General features: G+C 36.4%; 1 protein-coding gene across 4 annotated transcripts in view; it reads right to left on the reverse strand.

Moving 5' to 3' along the window:
- Nucleotides 1-17,837, reverse strand: part of MED13L (mediator complex subunit 13L) — a 318,626-nt gene that overhangs the window by 148,208 nt on the left and 152,581 nt on the right. For 3 of the 4 annotated variants that reach the window (XR_007911907.3, XM_051826600.3, XM_051826599.3), the window contains exon 3: nucleotides 1,297-1,381. The exons of the other annotated variant lie outside the window; for it this stretch is intronic. Coding sequence is in view for 2 of the 3 variants with exons in the window: in XM_051826600.3 (XP_051682560.2) it covers nucleotides 1,297-1,381 (85 nt within the window). In the remaining variant the exon portion in view is untranslated. The remainder of the gene's footprint in view (nucleotides 1-1,296; nucleotides 1,382-17,837) is intronic. 4 annotated transcript variants of the gene reach the window in all.

Consider the following 17,837-nt stretch of genomic DNA (forward strand, 5'->3'; position numbering starts at 1 on the left):
TTTGAGACACTTCACAGGAACCGTGAACAAATAATGTCCGCAGACTCCAAACAGATTGGAGTCCATCTCACCATCACAACATTCTCAAATAACACATGGCCCCATACTACTGAGCAATCAAAGGAAGGCAGCTAAGCACTTGGACCAACCAGACACTCATACACAAATGGATCCTGCATTGCTCAATCTCAACACTGTTCAAAGAGTCCAGGAATTCAGCAACATCTGTCTGATTCCTTGCTCTGTACACTACAAAATAAATAAATACTTTCCCCCTCCACTCAAGTGTCAGTGCTTGGCTTGCTGTGCAGGGGGCAAGTGAACCCCAATATTATTTGGGCTCAACATCACATGCTTCCTGGTATAATATACTGAGCAGAATGTGACATAACTGCTATGGATCCCTACTAAAAAGTATAACCGGCATCTAACCATTAGAAAACTAGCTTGAATTAAAAGGCCAACATATGGCCTGGCTTTATCAAAAATGTCAACATCAAAAAAGAAAAAAAGGGCTGGTTTTTGGTGCAGTGGTTAGGATGCCTGCATATGAGTGCCCTGGGTTTGAGTTCTGATTCTGTTCCAAATCCCCGCTTGTGAATCATGAGCGTCCTACAACATAGCAGGTGATGGCTCAAGTAGTTGTATCCCTACCATCCACATGGGAGAGACCCAGACTGAGCTCCCGGGTCCTGGATTTGGTCTAGTCCAATTCTAGCTGTTTTGGCATTTGGGGAGTGACCCTGATGATTGGAGAAATCTGTCTGTCTGGGTTTCTCTTTGTTTCCCTCTGTGTTTCAATTTTTTTTTTTTAAAGAGGCTACAGAACTGTTCTGGATTTAAAGCAACATGAAAATTAACTACAATGGGTGATCATATTTAGCTCTAAAGGAGATAAGGTATAAAAGGTATAATTAGGACAACTGGCAATATTTGAACTGAACTATAGACTATACAATGGCATTTGAATTTCTTAATTGTCATAATTGTACTGTGGTTTATATGAAAGGATAACTTTGTCCTTAAAAATGCACCCTACATACTTAGGGGTAGAAGTGAGCATCGATCCTGAGTCTGCACATAGTCTGGGGAATAAATTTAAACACCCACATTAAGGGGGACAGGGACAGATGGGCGTTCACTGTATTATTCCTGAAACTTCTAAGTTTGAAATTATATCAACAGAAAAAAGCAAGCAATTTATGTATCGTAATTTTTATACTAACAATAAATCCGTGCATGTGGAGACCTTCCAAATATCTAGCAGTGGACTCTGCCATGTGTTCCTTCTCTTACCTTTCTAACAGATTGTGGATCGCTTTGAAGAGCAGCGTCCTACATTCATAGGAAAGGCCATTTTCCCAGAGTCCTTCTTCCACAACTGAAAAAAAAAATAAGAAAAAAGAAAAAAAAAGAACCAGTAAAAAGGACATCCAAATAAAAATAAAGAAACTTTTAAAGCATTTTTCTAAAGAAAAGTTAATATGTTAATTTAAATTATCTAAATAATCTCAATCTCACACTGCAACAAAGTATTTGCCAGAAGTTATCAAATAGTTACATACAAAAGAAAATGTTTTTTAAAAAACTATGTGAAACATGAGGTACAATGCAATTCCCCTCCCATAAGTTTTTTCAATCTGTTCCTTCAAAGTTTAAAAATCATTTGATATTCTCAATTTTATCTACCTAATAGTGCTACCAAGACTAATTTTATTAAAGTTCTACTGAAAGGAAGCAAGAATATCACAAAATAATACCAAAGATATGATCTATACTTTCAAAGGGAAAATCAAGAGGAAAAATATAAAAAGGTATCAGTTACTTTTCTTTAAATGTTTTGAGGGTCATATTCAGACAGGCTTTTAAAGATATGACTTTAGGAAGACTGTCAGAAAAGTTAAATCTTGGTATAACATCAAATTTATTTCCTGAATTCAGATAATTTGGATAAGGTTTGATATTCTGAAAAATAACATATTTGGCTATGAAGTACAACACTGAGCCATGAGTTCTCTAAAACCAACAGATTCTAACAGACTACCAATGCCCCATGTAGTCCTAAAAATCTTTCATCTCATAAATATATAAACAGATATAAACTGCTCTAGAGGAGACAGTTTCCTTTTAAATTATAATAATTCAATGCAAGAGAGAAAAAAAACTGAAAGGATGAAAACAACATTTGCCAAAGAAAATTTCCTTTTCTTTTGTTTATTATCTTGACAAAAACACTCAGCAGACAAAACTTTAACAGAGATTTAAAACACAAGTGAAATCCACCATGCATTCTGCGGACTCTTACAGTACCAACAGGTACCTCAAAGGTATTTCTACACTTCTTCCTAAAGCATCTGAGAGAGTGCTTATAATTCATGTCCTTTATCAGATTACTTTAAAATTATGAACCTGAATAAGTATTTTTTTTCTTGGCATGGCAGATAACTTCTATTGTCCTGCCTATGTGGCTAATCCTGACATACTAAACTATACTGATGACTACCAGGAATAAAAAAAAAAAAAAAAAAAAGTACAATAAACTGACATTTCTTGTTTTCTACAATCCTCTGCAAGTATCATATATTCTTGCACTCACACATATTTCTTTTGGGTACAGCTTTTCCTGAATATGAACGAGAGCTAAGTTCTCAACAAAGAACAGCACTGCATATTAATCTGCTTCCTAATGTGTTTCACTGACCATTCTTTCATAAGTCACTGAAGGAGGTATGGAAGGTGACAAACTAAAACATCCTTTTTATCACTTCCAATTTTTAAGAGGTCCTTTATAGATAGAGACAGGTTTTCATATACTGCTATATAACATGCACAAAATAAATTAGTTCAGAGTTCCTGAACCTATATATTAATGTTCAAAATTCAACTCATCTGAACCACTCCTCAACTTTGTCACTGGTTTCTACAACAGCAGTCCTTTGCAATATCACAAGTGCTAGTGATACAGCTTTTGTGCAAGTGTCCCACTTTTTTTGTTTTTAAAGATTAATTTTTATTTGAAAGGTAGAGAGAGAGAGAATAGAGAGAGAGAGAGAGAGAGAGAGAGAGAGAGAATCTTTCATCTGCTGGTTGACTCCCCAAAATGGATGCAACAGCTGAGGCTGAGCCAGGCTGAAGCCAGGAGCTTCATTTGGTTCTCTCATGTGGGTACAGGGGCCCAAGGACTTGGGTCATCTTCCATTGCTTTCCCAGGTCCACTGGTAGGGAGCTGGATCAGAAGCAGAGCAAATAGGTATCAAACCAGTGCTCATATGAGATGCCAGCTAGATTTTTTTTTTGCAAAGTTAAAAATAGCTATTCACATTTTTTTTTTAATCCTATAGTCAAAATCTTTTAATGTACTTCAAAGTAGAATGGTACATCCCATGAAGTTAATAATAACCCAAATTATTAATACTATGTAATCTACATCAGCCACCTTATTTTTTCTTGATATATTTTATAGCAAATCTTGCTTCTACTTTGGTACACATCAAATAAGAATCTAAACAAGATCTACCAGATATAACTTGTCTCCTTTAATTTAGAATAGCCTGACTCTTTTTCACCTGTTTTTAAACATACACTAGATTTACTGAAGAAACAAGATTAGTAATCTTATAGAATATCACATATTCACATCTAAGTGCTTTCTAATGATAGCACTATTTTTTAAGTTTTAATGATGCTGTTACTTTGGCCTTACCAGATGATAACAAAGTAAAGTTTTAAGACAACAACCAGAACTTTTCCTCAAATGGTCCTCAAACACTTTATTAACAGAACGGCTGAGGTGCTACAGGTATCCAGCTGTGTCATGGAGAACACAAAACAAGTCTGGACATTCAGAGGCAAGGCCAACGTTATCACATCTGCTGCATGCCAGACACAGTTTTACAGTACCACAATGATTTTATCCTTATTTCAATCATTTTAAAATACATCTTACTTTTTTTTCTTAAAAAACAAAAAATTAAGGCAGCTATTACGAAAACCCACAATTAACATTACACATCATGGCAGAAAACTGAAAGGTAAAGACGTCTGCTCTTACCTCTCCTATTGCACTTTAGACTTGAATTCCTATCCAGAACAATAAGGCAAGAAAAAGAGGTACTAAGCATAAAAAGTAGAGTGGAAGAGATAAATCTGTCTCTAAGACATGACTATTTAAAAATCTTTGAAAACAAAAATCAGCAAAAAAAAAATTTCCAAGAACTGAAAATGATTTTTTTCCAAGAACTTAAAGTGTAGACTTAGCTAATTCATAGAATACAAGGTAAATAGACACAAACCAGTATTCATCTATACATTGGAATGAATAATTAGAAAAATTTAAGTGTCATTCACAGTAGCACCAAAAACTATGAAACTCTTGGGTATAAATTTTACAAAATATATACAAGACCTGTATGCTAAAAACTGTACTACTGACAACTAAAAACTGTACTACTGACAGAAGAAATAACACAAATAAACTGATCATAGACTAGAAAAATCATTACTATTTAAGATGTCAATTCTTCCCAAACCAATTATGGAATATATTCCACTTCAATCAATAACCCTGCACCATGGTTTTATAGTATATTTATACAAAAAAGCAAAGGAATGAGAATAACCTAAACAATGTGGTTAAAAAAAAGGTTACAGCTGGAAGACTTCCATTACCTGATTTCCAGACTTACTATGAAGGAAGGATAGACTAGACAGCACTGTACTGGGGAAAGGACAGACATGTACACAATACAACAGCATAGACACAGTACAGAAATAGAGCCACAAAAGTATCAAGGCAAGTCAGTGGAGAAAGACAGTCTTTTCAGCAAATGGTGCTGCAAGTAATGAGGGAGGAGATTAAAACTCAAAATGGATTATATAACTATAAATTATATAAATTAATATAAAGTTTAGGTATGAAATGAACATAAAATCAGGAAGAATGTAATAACACAAAGTAAAACCAATCTTACAACATTAAGCTCTTGTTTAAGGGAAATGAACTAAGAATTAAAAGTAGAAAATTATAAATTACAAGTCAAGGGAAGTAACTACAAAGACGTACAGTGTCTATATTTCACACGAATTTTTAAAAACTTCTTTTATTTGAAAGGCAGAGAGATGGGGGTGGGAGGGTGCAGGAAGGAGGGAAAATGTAAGCAGTGTGCCTTCCATCAGCTGGTTTACTCCCCAGATGGCCTCAACAGTCAGAGCTGGGCCAGGCTGAAGCCAGGAGCACTGGCTGCCTCCTGGTCTCCCATGTGGGTGGCAGAGGCTCAAGTACTTGGGATATCCTCTGCTGCCTCCCAAGACGCATTAGCAGGATGGAAAACACAACAGCCCAGACTCCAACCAGGTACTTGGACATGAGATGCATTTGTTCCATGCAGTGCCTTAACCCAATGTACCACAAAACATGTAAATTTCCTACATCAGAAATATTGTACTACAGATTTGAGAACAGTCAATAATTTACAGTAAGCTGACAACTATGACCATGGATTAAACATTCTAACAAATAACATCAATGTGGCCTATAAATGTAAAGGTACACATTAACCTGCTGACCCTTTTAATTTACCATCAAAAGCAAATCTATGTCAAAATAAAGATAAACCAGAGCATCCTTCATTTCTTATCTATTTCATGTTCAGAAGAAAGTCCAATACTTTAAAATGATGTTATCATCAAAATTATTTCTCTATCCAGAAAACAAAGTTTATTATTTTATTCTGCATCCCAGGTTTTGAACCACGCACTATATAGATTATCATATAAAGAGACAGCTGAGGAGATTAGTCAACACAATAGTAGGACACATAGTGAAGAATTCTGACATGCACTTTAGCCGCACAGCACCAGATTTCTTCCTTATCACTGAGCATTGCCTAACGCCTAGGTGGCTGGGAACTGTCAAGGAGCCAAAGATGATCACTCCTAATGGAAACTAAAAGAGAATGATTTTCTTTTCCATCTTCTACAGTCTGACAACAAGGATATACATACATATGCTGCAAACTCCACAAGATATTCCTGGCCCACACCTTTGACTCTGATCCAGGAAAAAAAGAGGGATGGAGAGATCATTCTGTCAGCACTACAAAGAGAGGCTTCAAGATCCAGGTTGGGTCATGAAAGCAGCAACAACATTGTAGCATCTAGTGCCCCATGGCAGACAGCACTTTTCTCTCACCACACCACTTCAACAGTGGTGATTCTCAAAATGCTGCAGTTCTGTAAACATTCAATATTCTTTTAGTCAACCCAGTTTTCTTGGTGTGAAACTCTATTACAAAAATTTCTTTTTAATCTCCATTCTGTGAAGAAGAAAACAAATGCTTAAGAATCTGAAGAAACTTGTCTGAGACCATGTAATTAAGAAGTCTAAAGTATGAATTCAAATTCAGGTATAGTCAGCAGTCTAAAGGATCAAACTTTTTAATCTGGTTTTATAAAGATCAATTTTTCCATTAAAAGAAATCAAGAGGAAGCAATTTCTTTTCATAGCTGCAGCATCTAGAATGTCTCAGAATTCATAAACACATGTTGAGTTGACCTGTTACTACATACACAACCCTTTTGAATTTTATTCAAATTAGCTTCCATCTAAAATCTGCTTATATCCAATTAAGAGGACTAGTGGGATGAATGGAACTGAAATCTGAATTTTGTGACTATCACTCATCCTCTTCCCAGCATACCACAGTCCTGCATACGGTGAATAGGTCAGAACTTTCAGCACTAGCTACAAAGACAACTTGTGACACTCAAGTTATATTTCCTTTTGGTTCCGAAATTTGGACCTTAATGTTTTCTAAATAATTGCAAGTAACATTTTTGAAAACTAAACATACTGAAATTACTTCTGTAATGCATCTATACAACTCCATGATAAAGTCAGGTAAAACCACATTTTAGCTTTCTAAACTAATTCATCTGAGGCAGTTCCACATCTAGGCACATGGTAAAATTTAAATAGTTTATTTGCTTGATATGGAGATTCTTCAGGAAGTACTTTGGGGAAGGGAAGGAGGCAGTTGGAGTAGTCAAATTTAAGTTTCTATAAATGAGCTGACCCATTTAGTTCTCTGTTTCCCTTTCAAGGTAGACTGAGAAGAAAAACTGCCAAAGTCTCTTAGAAGGGCTGCAGATAATGCACCCTTCTCTTTACAATACTTGTACCTCTCCAGGGGATAATGCCTACATCTTAAGAGCAGAGGGAGACCTTTCTAATTCTTCTGATCTTCTCAGTTTCCACCAAATGCTCAATGCTTCTTTAGACTATAAAGTACTAAGAACTCCATCTCTATAGACAACACTTATTAAGTTTATTAATGCACAACAGAGAAAATTTTATAAAACATTGTTGACCTCAGATGAGAAAAAACTGAGACCTAATACGTGTATAAAATAGAGTGGCAAGAATCAACCAAAACAAAGAATTCTTGAACTACACATTCTCCTGTTGTTATTTTTTTTTCTATGACCAGATTAAGAATGAAAAATTAAGTACGAACCTAGCTGCCTATTTACAAATAAAAACTATTTTGGCACTAAAGTTATCTCACTTTAACTGTAAAAACTATAATCAAATATTGTTTAAATTGCTATTATTTAACTTTTTAAATATAGTAATCCTCATAATCAAATATTTAAACTGTAAAAGTACTATATACATTATTTTAGCTGAAGAGACAGTGTTTTATAAAGAAAAATTTTAAATAGAAATAATTACTGCTTAATGCCCAACTATTTCAAAATCCTCACAAATTGTAATACAACTTCTTTCAACTTCACAAAGCAGGGTTCCTTGCTGAATTAATAAGCATCTTTAGAAGAAAAAACATATAAAAGGTTCTGGTGGGGGGAGTCAATACGGCAAAGTATCAAAGCAATGTATACTTCAATGATTTTGTGTTTCCCAGCAGAGATCTTGGAAAGATATCTCTTAAAATTCCACAAATGAAACTGACATACTTCACTTGAAGGAAAAAAGTAGGGGGAGGGAGACGGGAATAGAGTAGGGAGGAGCATAAAGATTGTGAAACCTTGAAGAAATCCAAGCTCATGCTTTTAGAATTCAGGTCACCCTGCCTTGCGCAGTTTAAAAGTAGAATTACTTTCAAAGAATACACATTTCCTCTGAGCCATGATACATATTTCCTTTTAATGTATCATATTGCAGCAACAGCTGAAATGAACGTCTAGACATCAAAAACACTTCTTACTCTCACCTACTGCTTTTTTACCTCAGGCATCAAAACTAATGAAACCTATTATCCAGAACAATGAGTTCAGCAAGCACATTGGCTACTGCGAATACTACAAGGAGGAGGGGCACTTTAGGGGCTAGCACTCCTTATTCGGCCATTAAAATTGAGAATCAAATTTTGCTCCAAACTATAGAAACAGAAATAGCCTGAAACAAGACCAATGAAACAAGGAGACTGTTCCCCAGTTAGATTTCAGTGACAAACTGCTAAAGATAGCATAACTCTGAATCCAGGCTTTAAATTTTCCCACTGTCTTTGTTTTCAACCTTTAAGTTCAATACAAAAAACACTGTAGTTGCTTAAAAATTTTTTATTTTACTTCTTAAGATCTATACCAAGGAGCTACTATAATAAGAAAGCATTTATCAATTTAATTTTATGGATCACATAAAATGAAAGAATACTTTAAAGATAAATATGTAGAATTTTGAAGTATCTAATTTTCTGAAAAACTGATTTACAAAAAAATTAAAGGGGCCAGCGCTGTGATATAGCAGGTAAAGACGCTGCCTGCAGTGGTGGCATCCCATATGGCTGCCGGTTCGAGTCCCTGCTGCTCCACTTCTGATCCAGCTCTCTGCTATGGCCTGGGAAAGCAGTGGAGGATGGCCCAAGTCCTTGGGCCCCTGCACCAGCATGGGAGACCCGGAAGAAGCTCCTGGTTGCTGGCTTTGGATCGGCGCAACTCCGGCTGTGGCAGCCAATTGGGGAGTGAACCAGCGATGGAAGACTTCTCTCTCTCTGCTTCTCCTTCTCTCTGTGTGTAACTCTGACTTTCCAAATAAATAAATAAATCTTTTAAAAAATTAAGTTACAAAAAGTAGCATGCTATATGAATTCTGAAATACAACATTGCACCCATAAAAATCCAATTACATACAATACCATTGATTGATCACAGTTATGCTGCCATTGATTGCCTTGTAAAATCTGTATCTGAAGTCATTAATAACTAAATGGACTCTACCTATATCAAATTCTACCCACTTAGAGCTCTGATTTTTTTAAATTGCGTGTGGATGTAGAGTATTTGATTTCATTTAACAATATATGTTGGAAATGGATTTTAAATTTCCAATATCAATTCTTCAATCAAATAAGATACAGGGGGAAAAAGAATAACAGAAGGCATATATCAAAATGCTCCATTTGTTCTGATCTAATTGCAAGTTAAATGATTATACAAATATTGACAGTACTCAGGAGACAGAAGCAGAGAACAGTGTAATGTCTTCCTAAAGAATCTCAAACAGCACGGGTTCTCTGCAAGTTGCCGAATCACCAGAATTTTAATGACAGCTTCTACACAGCATTGTAGCAGTGAAGACATGACCCAAGTTAGCATTTCAATGGATCACAGGACTCCATGTAAAGCCAGTAACCTTTAAATTGAAGGAGACCATAGAACTAAACTTCTAGATAAACTGCGCAAGATCTTCAAAAGATAATTACTACAGAAAATGGGCTTCAATGGTACTTTAATAGCTGCATATTGAAAAAGAAATTTTTACAATGGCTGCTGTTAACTTCCAAACACCAAAGCTCCTCCATTTGCTATTCATTTGGAAGATTTTTAATTATTATTGTTTTACCTTTTAAATCTTTTAATACACTCTCAATATATGCTCTAAAATTCATAAACAACAGTCCAGAAGGACAATCATCAAAATGAATGGTTATCTTTGGTTGGAATAATGAAATCTTATTTATTTCTTCATGTAATCTCCAGACTTCTTCTACAGACATGCATTCCTTTCATAAACACACATATTCGAAATACATTTTGAAAATAAGGCTTTTGTTACTCATTAAACAGTATATACTTGGATTAAAAAAAAAAGAAGAAGAAGAAGAAACACAGGCTCAGAAACCACAAAGACCAGCACTGTCATAGAACAGGAACCATCACAATACAAATTTTGAGAAGGAAACCCAAACATGTGATTCAGATATAGCATTGGCACTTAAATCTATTAATGCTACAAATAAATATTTTACAAACTTCCTAGATGATAATGATTTTACTTAAGATGACTCAACCACTGATTTCAACACTGGCACAAGTGAGGAGTAAAAATCTAAAAATTATTTCCACCATTCGTTCAGACATAATCTGATTTGAAACGTTTGTATGTGTACACACACACACACACACACACACTGCAGCCTTCTACTAAAATTCTGACAGGGCAAGTCCCCAAATTGCCTTTGCACTAAAGCTCAAACAGTTGTCTGTCACTGCTATTACAGTGAGTAATCCTTGCAGCTGTAACTGTTTGAAATGCAGCTGTCTCTTTGGTATTCTATCCCCACCCCCACTAGCATTTCTGCTCTTGCTACCACAATCTTAAAGAGCATTTTACAGGAGGCTTAGCCCTGGCTGAGGGCACTCTTTGGCGTGACCAAGAGAACATGGAAACACGATTCATTAGACACGCCTGGAGTGATAACAATGGTGCTGCTTCTTGCTGCCTTTCATTTCGTACATCAGGCTGAGACTAATGCATTCTCGTTACACAACAAGCACATTTACAGAGAGGAAAAAACTGTAATCACCTTTGATTAAGAGACAGCATATTTTTGCTATTTGAGCCACCAACCAAAGTGACATAGTAATTATTTTTTAGCTGATAGGTTACAATAGCAAATGTTGAGAGAGACACACATTCAACTATAAAGCTCAGTACACACAAAGGCTGCTTCAGGCCATGCGCAGTGTCACCTCCTCTAAGAAAAATTTTATTTATTTATTTTAAAGGTAGAGTTATAGAGAAGGGAAGAGAAGGGGAGAGGAAGAGGGAGAAAGAGAGAGAAAGAGAATATCTTCCATCTGTTGGTTCATTCCCCAGATGGCCATAAATGCCAGAGCTGGGCCTATCAGAAGCCAGGAGCTTCTTCCTAGTCTCTTGCAGGGTGGCAGGGACCCAAGGATTTGGACCATCTTCTGCTGCCTTCCTGGGCTCATCAGCAGGGAGCTGGATCAGAACTGCAGCAGACAGAACTTGAACTGGTGTCCATATGGAATACCACTGCCACCTCCTTGAGAGCTCATAGGTAGCTGGTATACTTCTTTGGTAAACAGAAGAGATACGGATTAAGCAAACTCATTCTATATACCCAATTTTTTGTATCCAAAAATTATTATTAGTGTACCTTCTTTCACCATAGGAGTACAAAAATCAACAAGAGTATTAACTCCCTTCTCTTTTCCCATTATTTTACATGTACTGTAAAATGACTTGTTCTCTTACTTTTTCTGTTACCTAGTTTTACTAAAAATGAATGTTTTAATTTATTTAATATGCTGCTCCAAGTCCAGAAAACCTACTTTGTAACACAGTAAAACAAAAACATGATTTTGATTAACAGAACTGTCTAATAATTATATCAGCCTATCACTGCACCAAACACTCCTCAATCACTATACCTGGCAAAGGTCTGAACTATGAATATAATTCAATTTAAACTTGAAAAAAAAGTCTTAAGCCAGATTTTAAAGGTGACATTTAAAGTCAATTTTTTATGGAATTCTTAAATCGAAGCATTTCTCCACATTGTCACACAACTGCAGTATTCTGTGGATTTATGTATATGTGTTGCTAGGCTGAAATTTATGGAAATTTAGTAGCTAACAAGGAAAACAAAAGTCTTCACGAGGCAGGTATTTGGCCTAGTAGTTAAGATATCAGTTAGGCAGACCCTCCTGATTCCAGCTTCCTCCGCATGCAGATCCTGGCAGGCAGACATGTTGTTCAGTTCCTGCCACACAGGAGAACTGGACTGAGTTCCAGGCATTTAATTCATGCCACCAGCCTTAGTAGACATTTGAGGAGTGAACCAAGGAATGAGAGCTAGGTTGTGCTCTCTCTCTTTCCCCTCCAAGTAAACATATAAATACATATTATATAAATAAAGTATTCACCAAGAACTTTTAAGTTTATAGTTAAACCAAAATATTCGAAGTATTTTTTAGCATTAACAGATTCTAGGGGCCGGCACTGCGACACAGTGGGTTAAAGGCCTGCTTCCCATATGAGCACTGGTTCTAGTCCTGGCTGCTCCTCTTCCCATCCAGTCCTCTGCTACGGCCTGGGAAAGCAGTGGAGGATGGCCCAAGTCCTTGGGCCCCTGCACCCAAGTGGGAGACCTGGAGGAAGCTCTTGGCTCCTAGCTTCAGATCAGCTCAGTTCTGGCCATTGTGGTTATTTGAGGAGTGAACCAGAGGAATGGAAGACCTCCCTCTCTCTCTGGCTCTACTTCTCTCTGTAACTCTGTCTTTCAAATAAATAAAATAATTCTTTTAAAAAAAGATTATATATAATACAGCATTTCTTAAAAGATTAGCCGTAGCGGCCATTTGGGGGATGAACCAACGGAGGGAGGACCTTTCGCGCTCTCTCGCTAACTCTATCTGTCAAAAAAAAAAAAAAAAAAAAAAAAAAAATTAGCCTCTTTCAAAAAATGTTTCCTAACATCATTTTACACTAACATACTACAAAAATAACAAAACAATTAGCATATATGAAAATTTGTTTGAAATGGTAATGAAATGAAATAAGCAAATAGAAAAACTTTAATGTGTAAATCACAAACCTTTTTAAAAAATGGCCTGTCCAAAAAAAAGGTGGGGGGGGGGGTGCTATGTCAAGCAAACACATCTTTGTGAAACAACAAAACACTGGAGCAATTTTAAGCTGTTGGATGGATTTTAGAATTTTCTGATCTGTGCTACCATAACAGGCCAGAAACTAGAAATACACTGCCTTTCTCTAAAGAGTCTATGAAAGAGCCACTGATCTCTGGTATGCACTTGGACACAGTATGATTCAAAGAGAAGTCTAATGTGTTCCATGCATTACAATTATACAAGTTTAAAATTTGTATAATATAGAATCAAACAACAAGATAGAAACAAACAACAAGAGCACAGCATCTATACATCAGCACCCACGTATCCCTCTTATTTTGTATTTTGCCTTTTAAATTGTATAAAATCATGACTCCCCCAAAACCAGTCACATTGGTTAAGTGTCAGCTACTCCGTTTCTAATTTAGCTTCCTAATGCACACACTGGGAGGCAGCAAGTGAGTCCCCCTGGCTCTGGACTGGCCCAGTCCTGGCTGCTGTGGGCACATGGGGGAATAAAGGGAAGAAGAAAGGAAGGGAGGAAGAACGGAGGTTCCATCCCTAGGGTTCTATCTCATGAAATAAAATGGTATCTCAGTAATCAGAACATTTTACATGAATAGATGAATACTTTGTCTCCATAAGAATTTCTATTACATAAATCTGACTTAACAGAATCAGAAGTTATTTTTCACTTTAAAAGCCAGAATGAGTAATTCTTTCCTCAAGCCTTAAAAAATTATGGGTTTTTAGTGAAAAAAAAAATCTATTTGAATGTAAGGAAGGTTTCTCAAAACTTTTAAGTTGAAAAGTATCCAGGAAAAAGCTGTCTTTATCCAAGACTTAATAAGCTAAAAAAATTGCCAACTCATAAGCAAAAAATTTATAAATGACCTAAATATCCTACAATGCCAATATTTCTACTCCATTAAGTGTTTCAACACTACAGGACTCTTTGCATTAACACAATGAAAAAGGAAAACTACAAGTTCTTTAGGAAAATAAGATTATTCACATAGTGTACGGATGAGTTCAATCCTATGTTCTTCCTAACATAGCACTTTGGCTATGTTGGCTAACAAGGCACTTTGATTTCAGGGCTAAGTGAGCTCGAGAAGGCACAATCTGGGGAAAGGCAGGACTGAGTAGTTTCACTGACACATGGGATAGTGGTTTTCTCCCTGTGGTCCCTGGAATGCCAATGTCCTTTGGAAAAGCTTTGAACATGTCTCTGGCCCTTCCCACTTTGACCAGTGCAGCTGCATTTTTATCCATTATAAAATATGAAGCTCTATAGTGAATCCACTTGGAAAGGTGAACAATTACAGGATTTGCAAAGAGGACAGAATTTGCAAACCATTGGAAAAGCCAAAGAAGTAAACAGTACGAGACACTCAGAAAAACCTGGACCGCCTCACTGGCAGTTAAACATCCTTGGTTTCTACTGCTGCTTTTGAAGTTACCTCTACTCTTGAGATTCTTCCCAGCTCTCTAATTGTAAAATGTTGATGAAATGTACTAGAATGTGAGAAATCCTTCCAAGATAGATTCTGAAGATTTCAGATGTTTACAGAGTTACAACCTAGCCAATCCACTCCTCCTTATTACAAAACCCAAAAGTCAACCAACACTAAAATTAAGCATTCAAACTTTTGATAGGCTAGACTTACAAACTATCTGCCACTTAGACTAGGGAAAAATCTACTTTCCAAGAAATTAGCTTATAATCACCTTTTGACACATGGTATTAATACTTTGCCAAATGATGTTCAATCACACAAATTCTTTTTTCCACAGTTTAAAAACCAGTTATTATAAAGTATAACAGCCACTATAGGGTAAAGAAGAGAGTTTTTGTCCATAATATTTCTTGGAAGCTACAATAGATTTGTTGCACAATAATTTTTATTTTGCATGGAATTTTCTGTGATAACTCACAATTTTACAACTTTTAAAACTGTGCTTGAAATTCAGAAAACACATATAGAATAATACAAAATTAAAAGTTCCAAGGGTTATACACGTTGGGCCTACCATTTTCATATTCAAATATCTGCAAAGAAATAAAAAAATTATAACTACTATAAATTTTTACTCAAACTTTTTATACTAAAGTTTAAATATAAATACCTGTATGTAGTCTCTAAAATAGTAATAAAAATTTAAATATGCATATATTCAATGACAACATTACGTACTCAGAATGAGTTAGCATTTCAGATAAGGAGAAACAGTCTAAAGAAGAAAAGTAGTAAACATGAAACATGCTTTCCAGACAGGAGATACACTAACATCCTGTAAGGCACAGATCCTGATGTTCAATTTCTCTTGCAATTCAGCTTCTTCAGGAAGCAGAGTTTCAAAACTACACAGTGTCCCTTCATTCACTGCAGGAACCCTAAATCTGTTTTCCATGAAACAATGTGATCTCTTCAAACTTTAAACCACCCTGTGAAATCCTTCAGCTTAAAGTCCTGCTTGGGTGCTCCTTACATAGTCTACAAGCTCCCACTCTATCACAACTGTATCTACTTCTACCTACCACTTTCACAAGTTTCCATAGCACTGGCCTTCTGTTTATTGCTTCAACAAAACGAGCTAAGGACCTCCACCCCTCCTTTGCCTGTGTCTGGCTGGCTTGACTTCGGCACAGACTCCTCCAACAGACTTTCCCTACATTACCTCTTTATCTAAAGTAGCTCTTTCCCACTTTCTAATCAATTGCTTTATAAGAAATTATTCACTTTTTTCTTTTTTATTTATTTGACAGGTAGAGTTACAGACAGTGAGAGAGAGAGAGACATAGAAAGGTCTTCCTTCCGTTGGTTCACTCCCCAAATGGCCACTACGGCCAGAGCTGTGCTAATCCGAAGCCAGGAGCCAGGTGCTTCTTCCTGGTCTCCCATGCGGGTGCAGGGGCCCAAGCACTTGGGCCATCCTCCACTGCCCTCCTGGGCCACAGCAGAGAGCTGGACTGGAAGAGGAGCAACCGGGACAGAACCGGCGCCCATATGGGATGCTGGCACCGCAAGTGGAGGATTAACCAAGTGAGCCACGGCACCGGCCCCTCACTTTTTTCTTTGCCATCTGTCTTCTTACCCATACAGAAGAATATCATTACTGTATGTACAAGAGTAATGTCAGTCCTTGTGTGCTTACTGTGCTGCACAAACCCTTCCATCAAGAAAAGCATTCTGACCCTGAAAAAACATTCCAAGTGAAGCAAAATGCAATCTACCACCCAAAGACAGTATTACTTAGTTTTTGAGATAGGGAATTACACATGACATGTCATGGCAGTGTAAATCTAAGGGTTGTTATACTATGCAGAACAGCAAAAACACACTTCTTTAAAGGCTTAGGTCTTTTCCTACTGATGATTTAAGGAAAACTCTACTCATTTTCAGAGTCATGACTTTATATTATTTCCATGGAAACCAACTAGTGTCATAATTCAAGTATGAAAGCAATTCTATAGGAACAAGTACATAAAAGACAGATGAAAATAAGATCTCATTTGGACCCTTTATAATTAACAAGATGAGAATGACTAATAAAAAGTATTCTTGAAGGAAACAAATCAAGAAAATATATTAATTTAAAATACAATAATGAACCCACTATTATAATTTAAAAGTTAATGTAATAAAGTGAATCTCATAAGACCTAGAATAAGAACATTTTAAATTTTAAAATATCTATCTCAATAACAAACATTTAGAAACAGAATTATTAACTCTTCATTCCCTCTGTCCTTTACATAATTAAATCTAAAGGCTATTAATTATGGATGAAGCCTCTTAAGGGCTATAAATTTACAATGTCTTATTATAAAGCTACAGGATCATGAAATATTATGTATTCTTATTATATATTGACTATAACACATTATATTAATATTGATATATTTGAATGTAAATAAGAATAGGGGGGCTGGCATTATGACATAGACGCTTAAGCCTGCACCTGCAGTGCTGGCATCCAATATGGACACCAGTTTGGGTCCCAGCTGCTCCACTCCAATCCAGCTCCCTGCTGATGTGCCTAGGAAGGCAGCAGAACAAGGACCAAGTCCTTGTGCTCCTGCCACCCATGAGGGAGACCTGGAAGAGGCTCCTGTCTTTGGCCTGGCATAGCCCCACCATTGTGGCCATTTGGAGAGTGAACCAAAAGATGGAAGGTATCTCTCAATCTCTCTCTCTCTCTCCTTTTTCTGTTATTCCTGCCTTTCAGGTGAATAAATAAATCTTTTTAAAAATATGTAAGAATAGGCTATATGTGCTACTTGTCTCAGTCTATTAGATAGAGGGAGTGGAAAGTCCCTATGCATTTATCATAAGCTACATCACAAGGGCCCAGGAACCTTATATTATCCACTGGAGAGCAGGAAGAATGGAATACGCAAAGCAAACAAATTTTTCAGAAAAATACCACCAAATCATTTCAGTAGCAGTTTTAACAATTTTGTATGATTTTCTTCTTGGAAAATCAACTTCAATATAATTGTTCTCAAATAACTCTGGTTTATACATGCCCATCAAATTTTTTTAAAAAGTATTTACTTGAAAGGGAGAGTTATAGAAAGAAGAGACAGAGAGATCTTCCATTTGCTTGTTCACCTTCCAAATGGCTGCAACAGCCAGAGCTGGACTGGTCTGAAGTCAGGAGCTTCTTCTGTCTCCCACATCGGTGCAAGGGCCCAAGTATTTGGGCCAACCTCTGTTACTTTCCCAGGTACTTCAGCAAGAAGCTGCATTGGAAGTGGAGTAGCCAGCGGTTTTACCAGCTATGCCACAATGCCACGCCCATCCATCAAATTTTTGTTATTTGTTCTCAGCAATTTCGAAATCTGAAGTGTTTTTAAGTAATTATTACAGACATGTGAATAAATGATAAATTTTCAATTCAGCAGATAATATTTAAAGGAGTTTTTAAAAATG

The sequence above is a fragment of the Oryctolagus cuniculus genome, chromosome 21, assembly GCF_051225735.1.
Source record: "Oryctolagus cuniculus isolate XC-2025 breed Fujian yellow rabbit chromosome 21, ASM5122573v1, whole genome shotgun sequence".
Lineage (NCBI taxonomy): Eukaryota > Metazoa > Chordata > Mammalia > Lagomorpha > Leporidae > Oryctolagus > Oryctolagus cuniculus.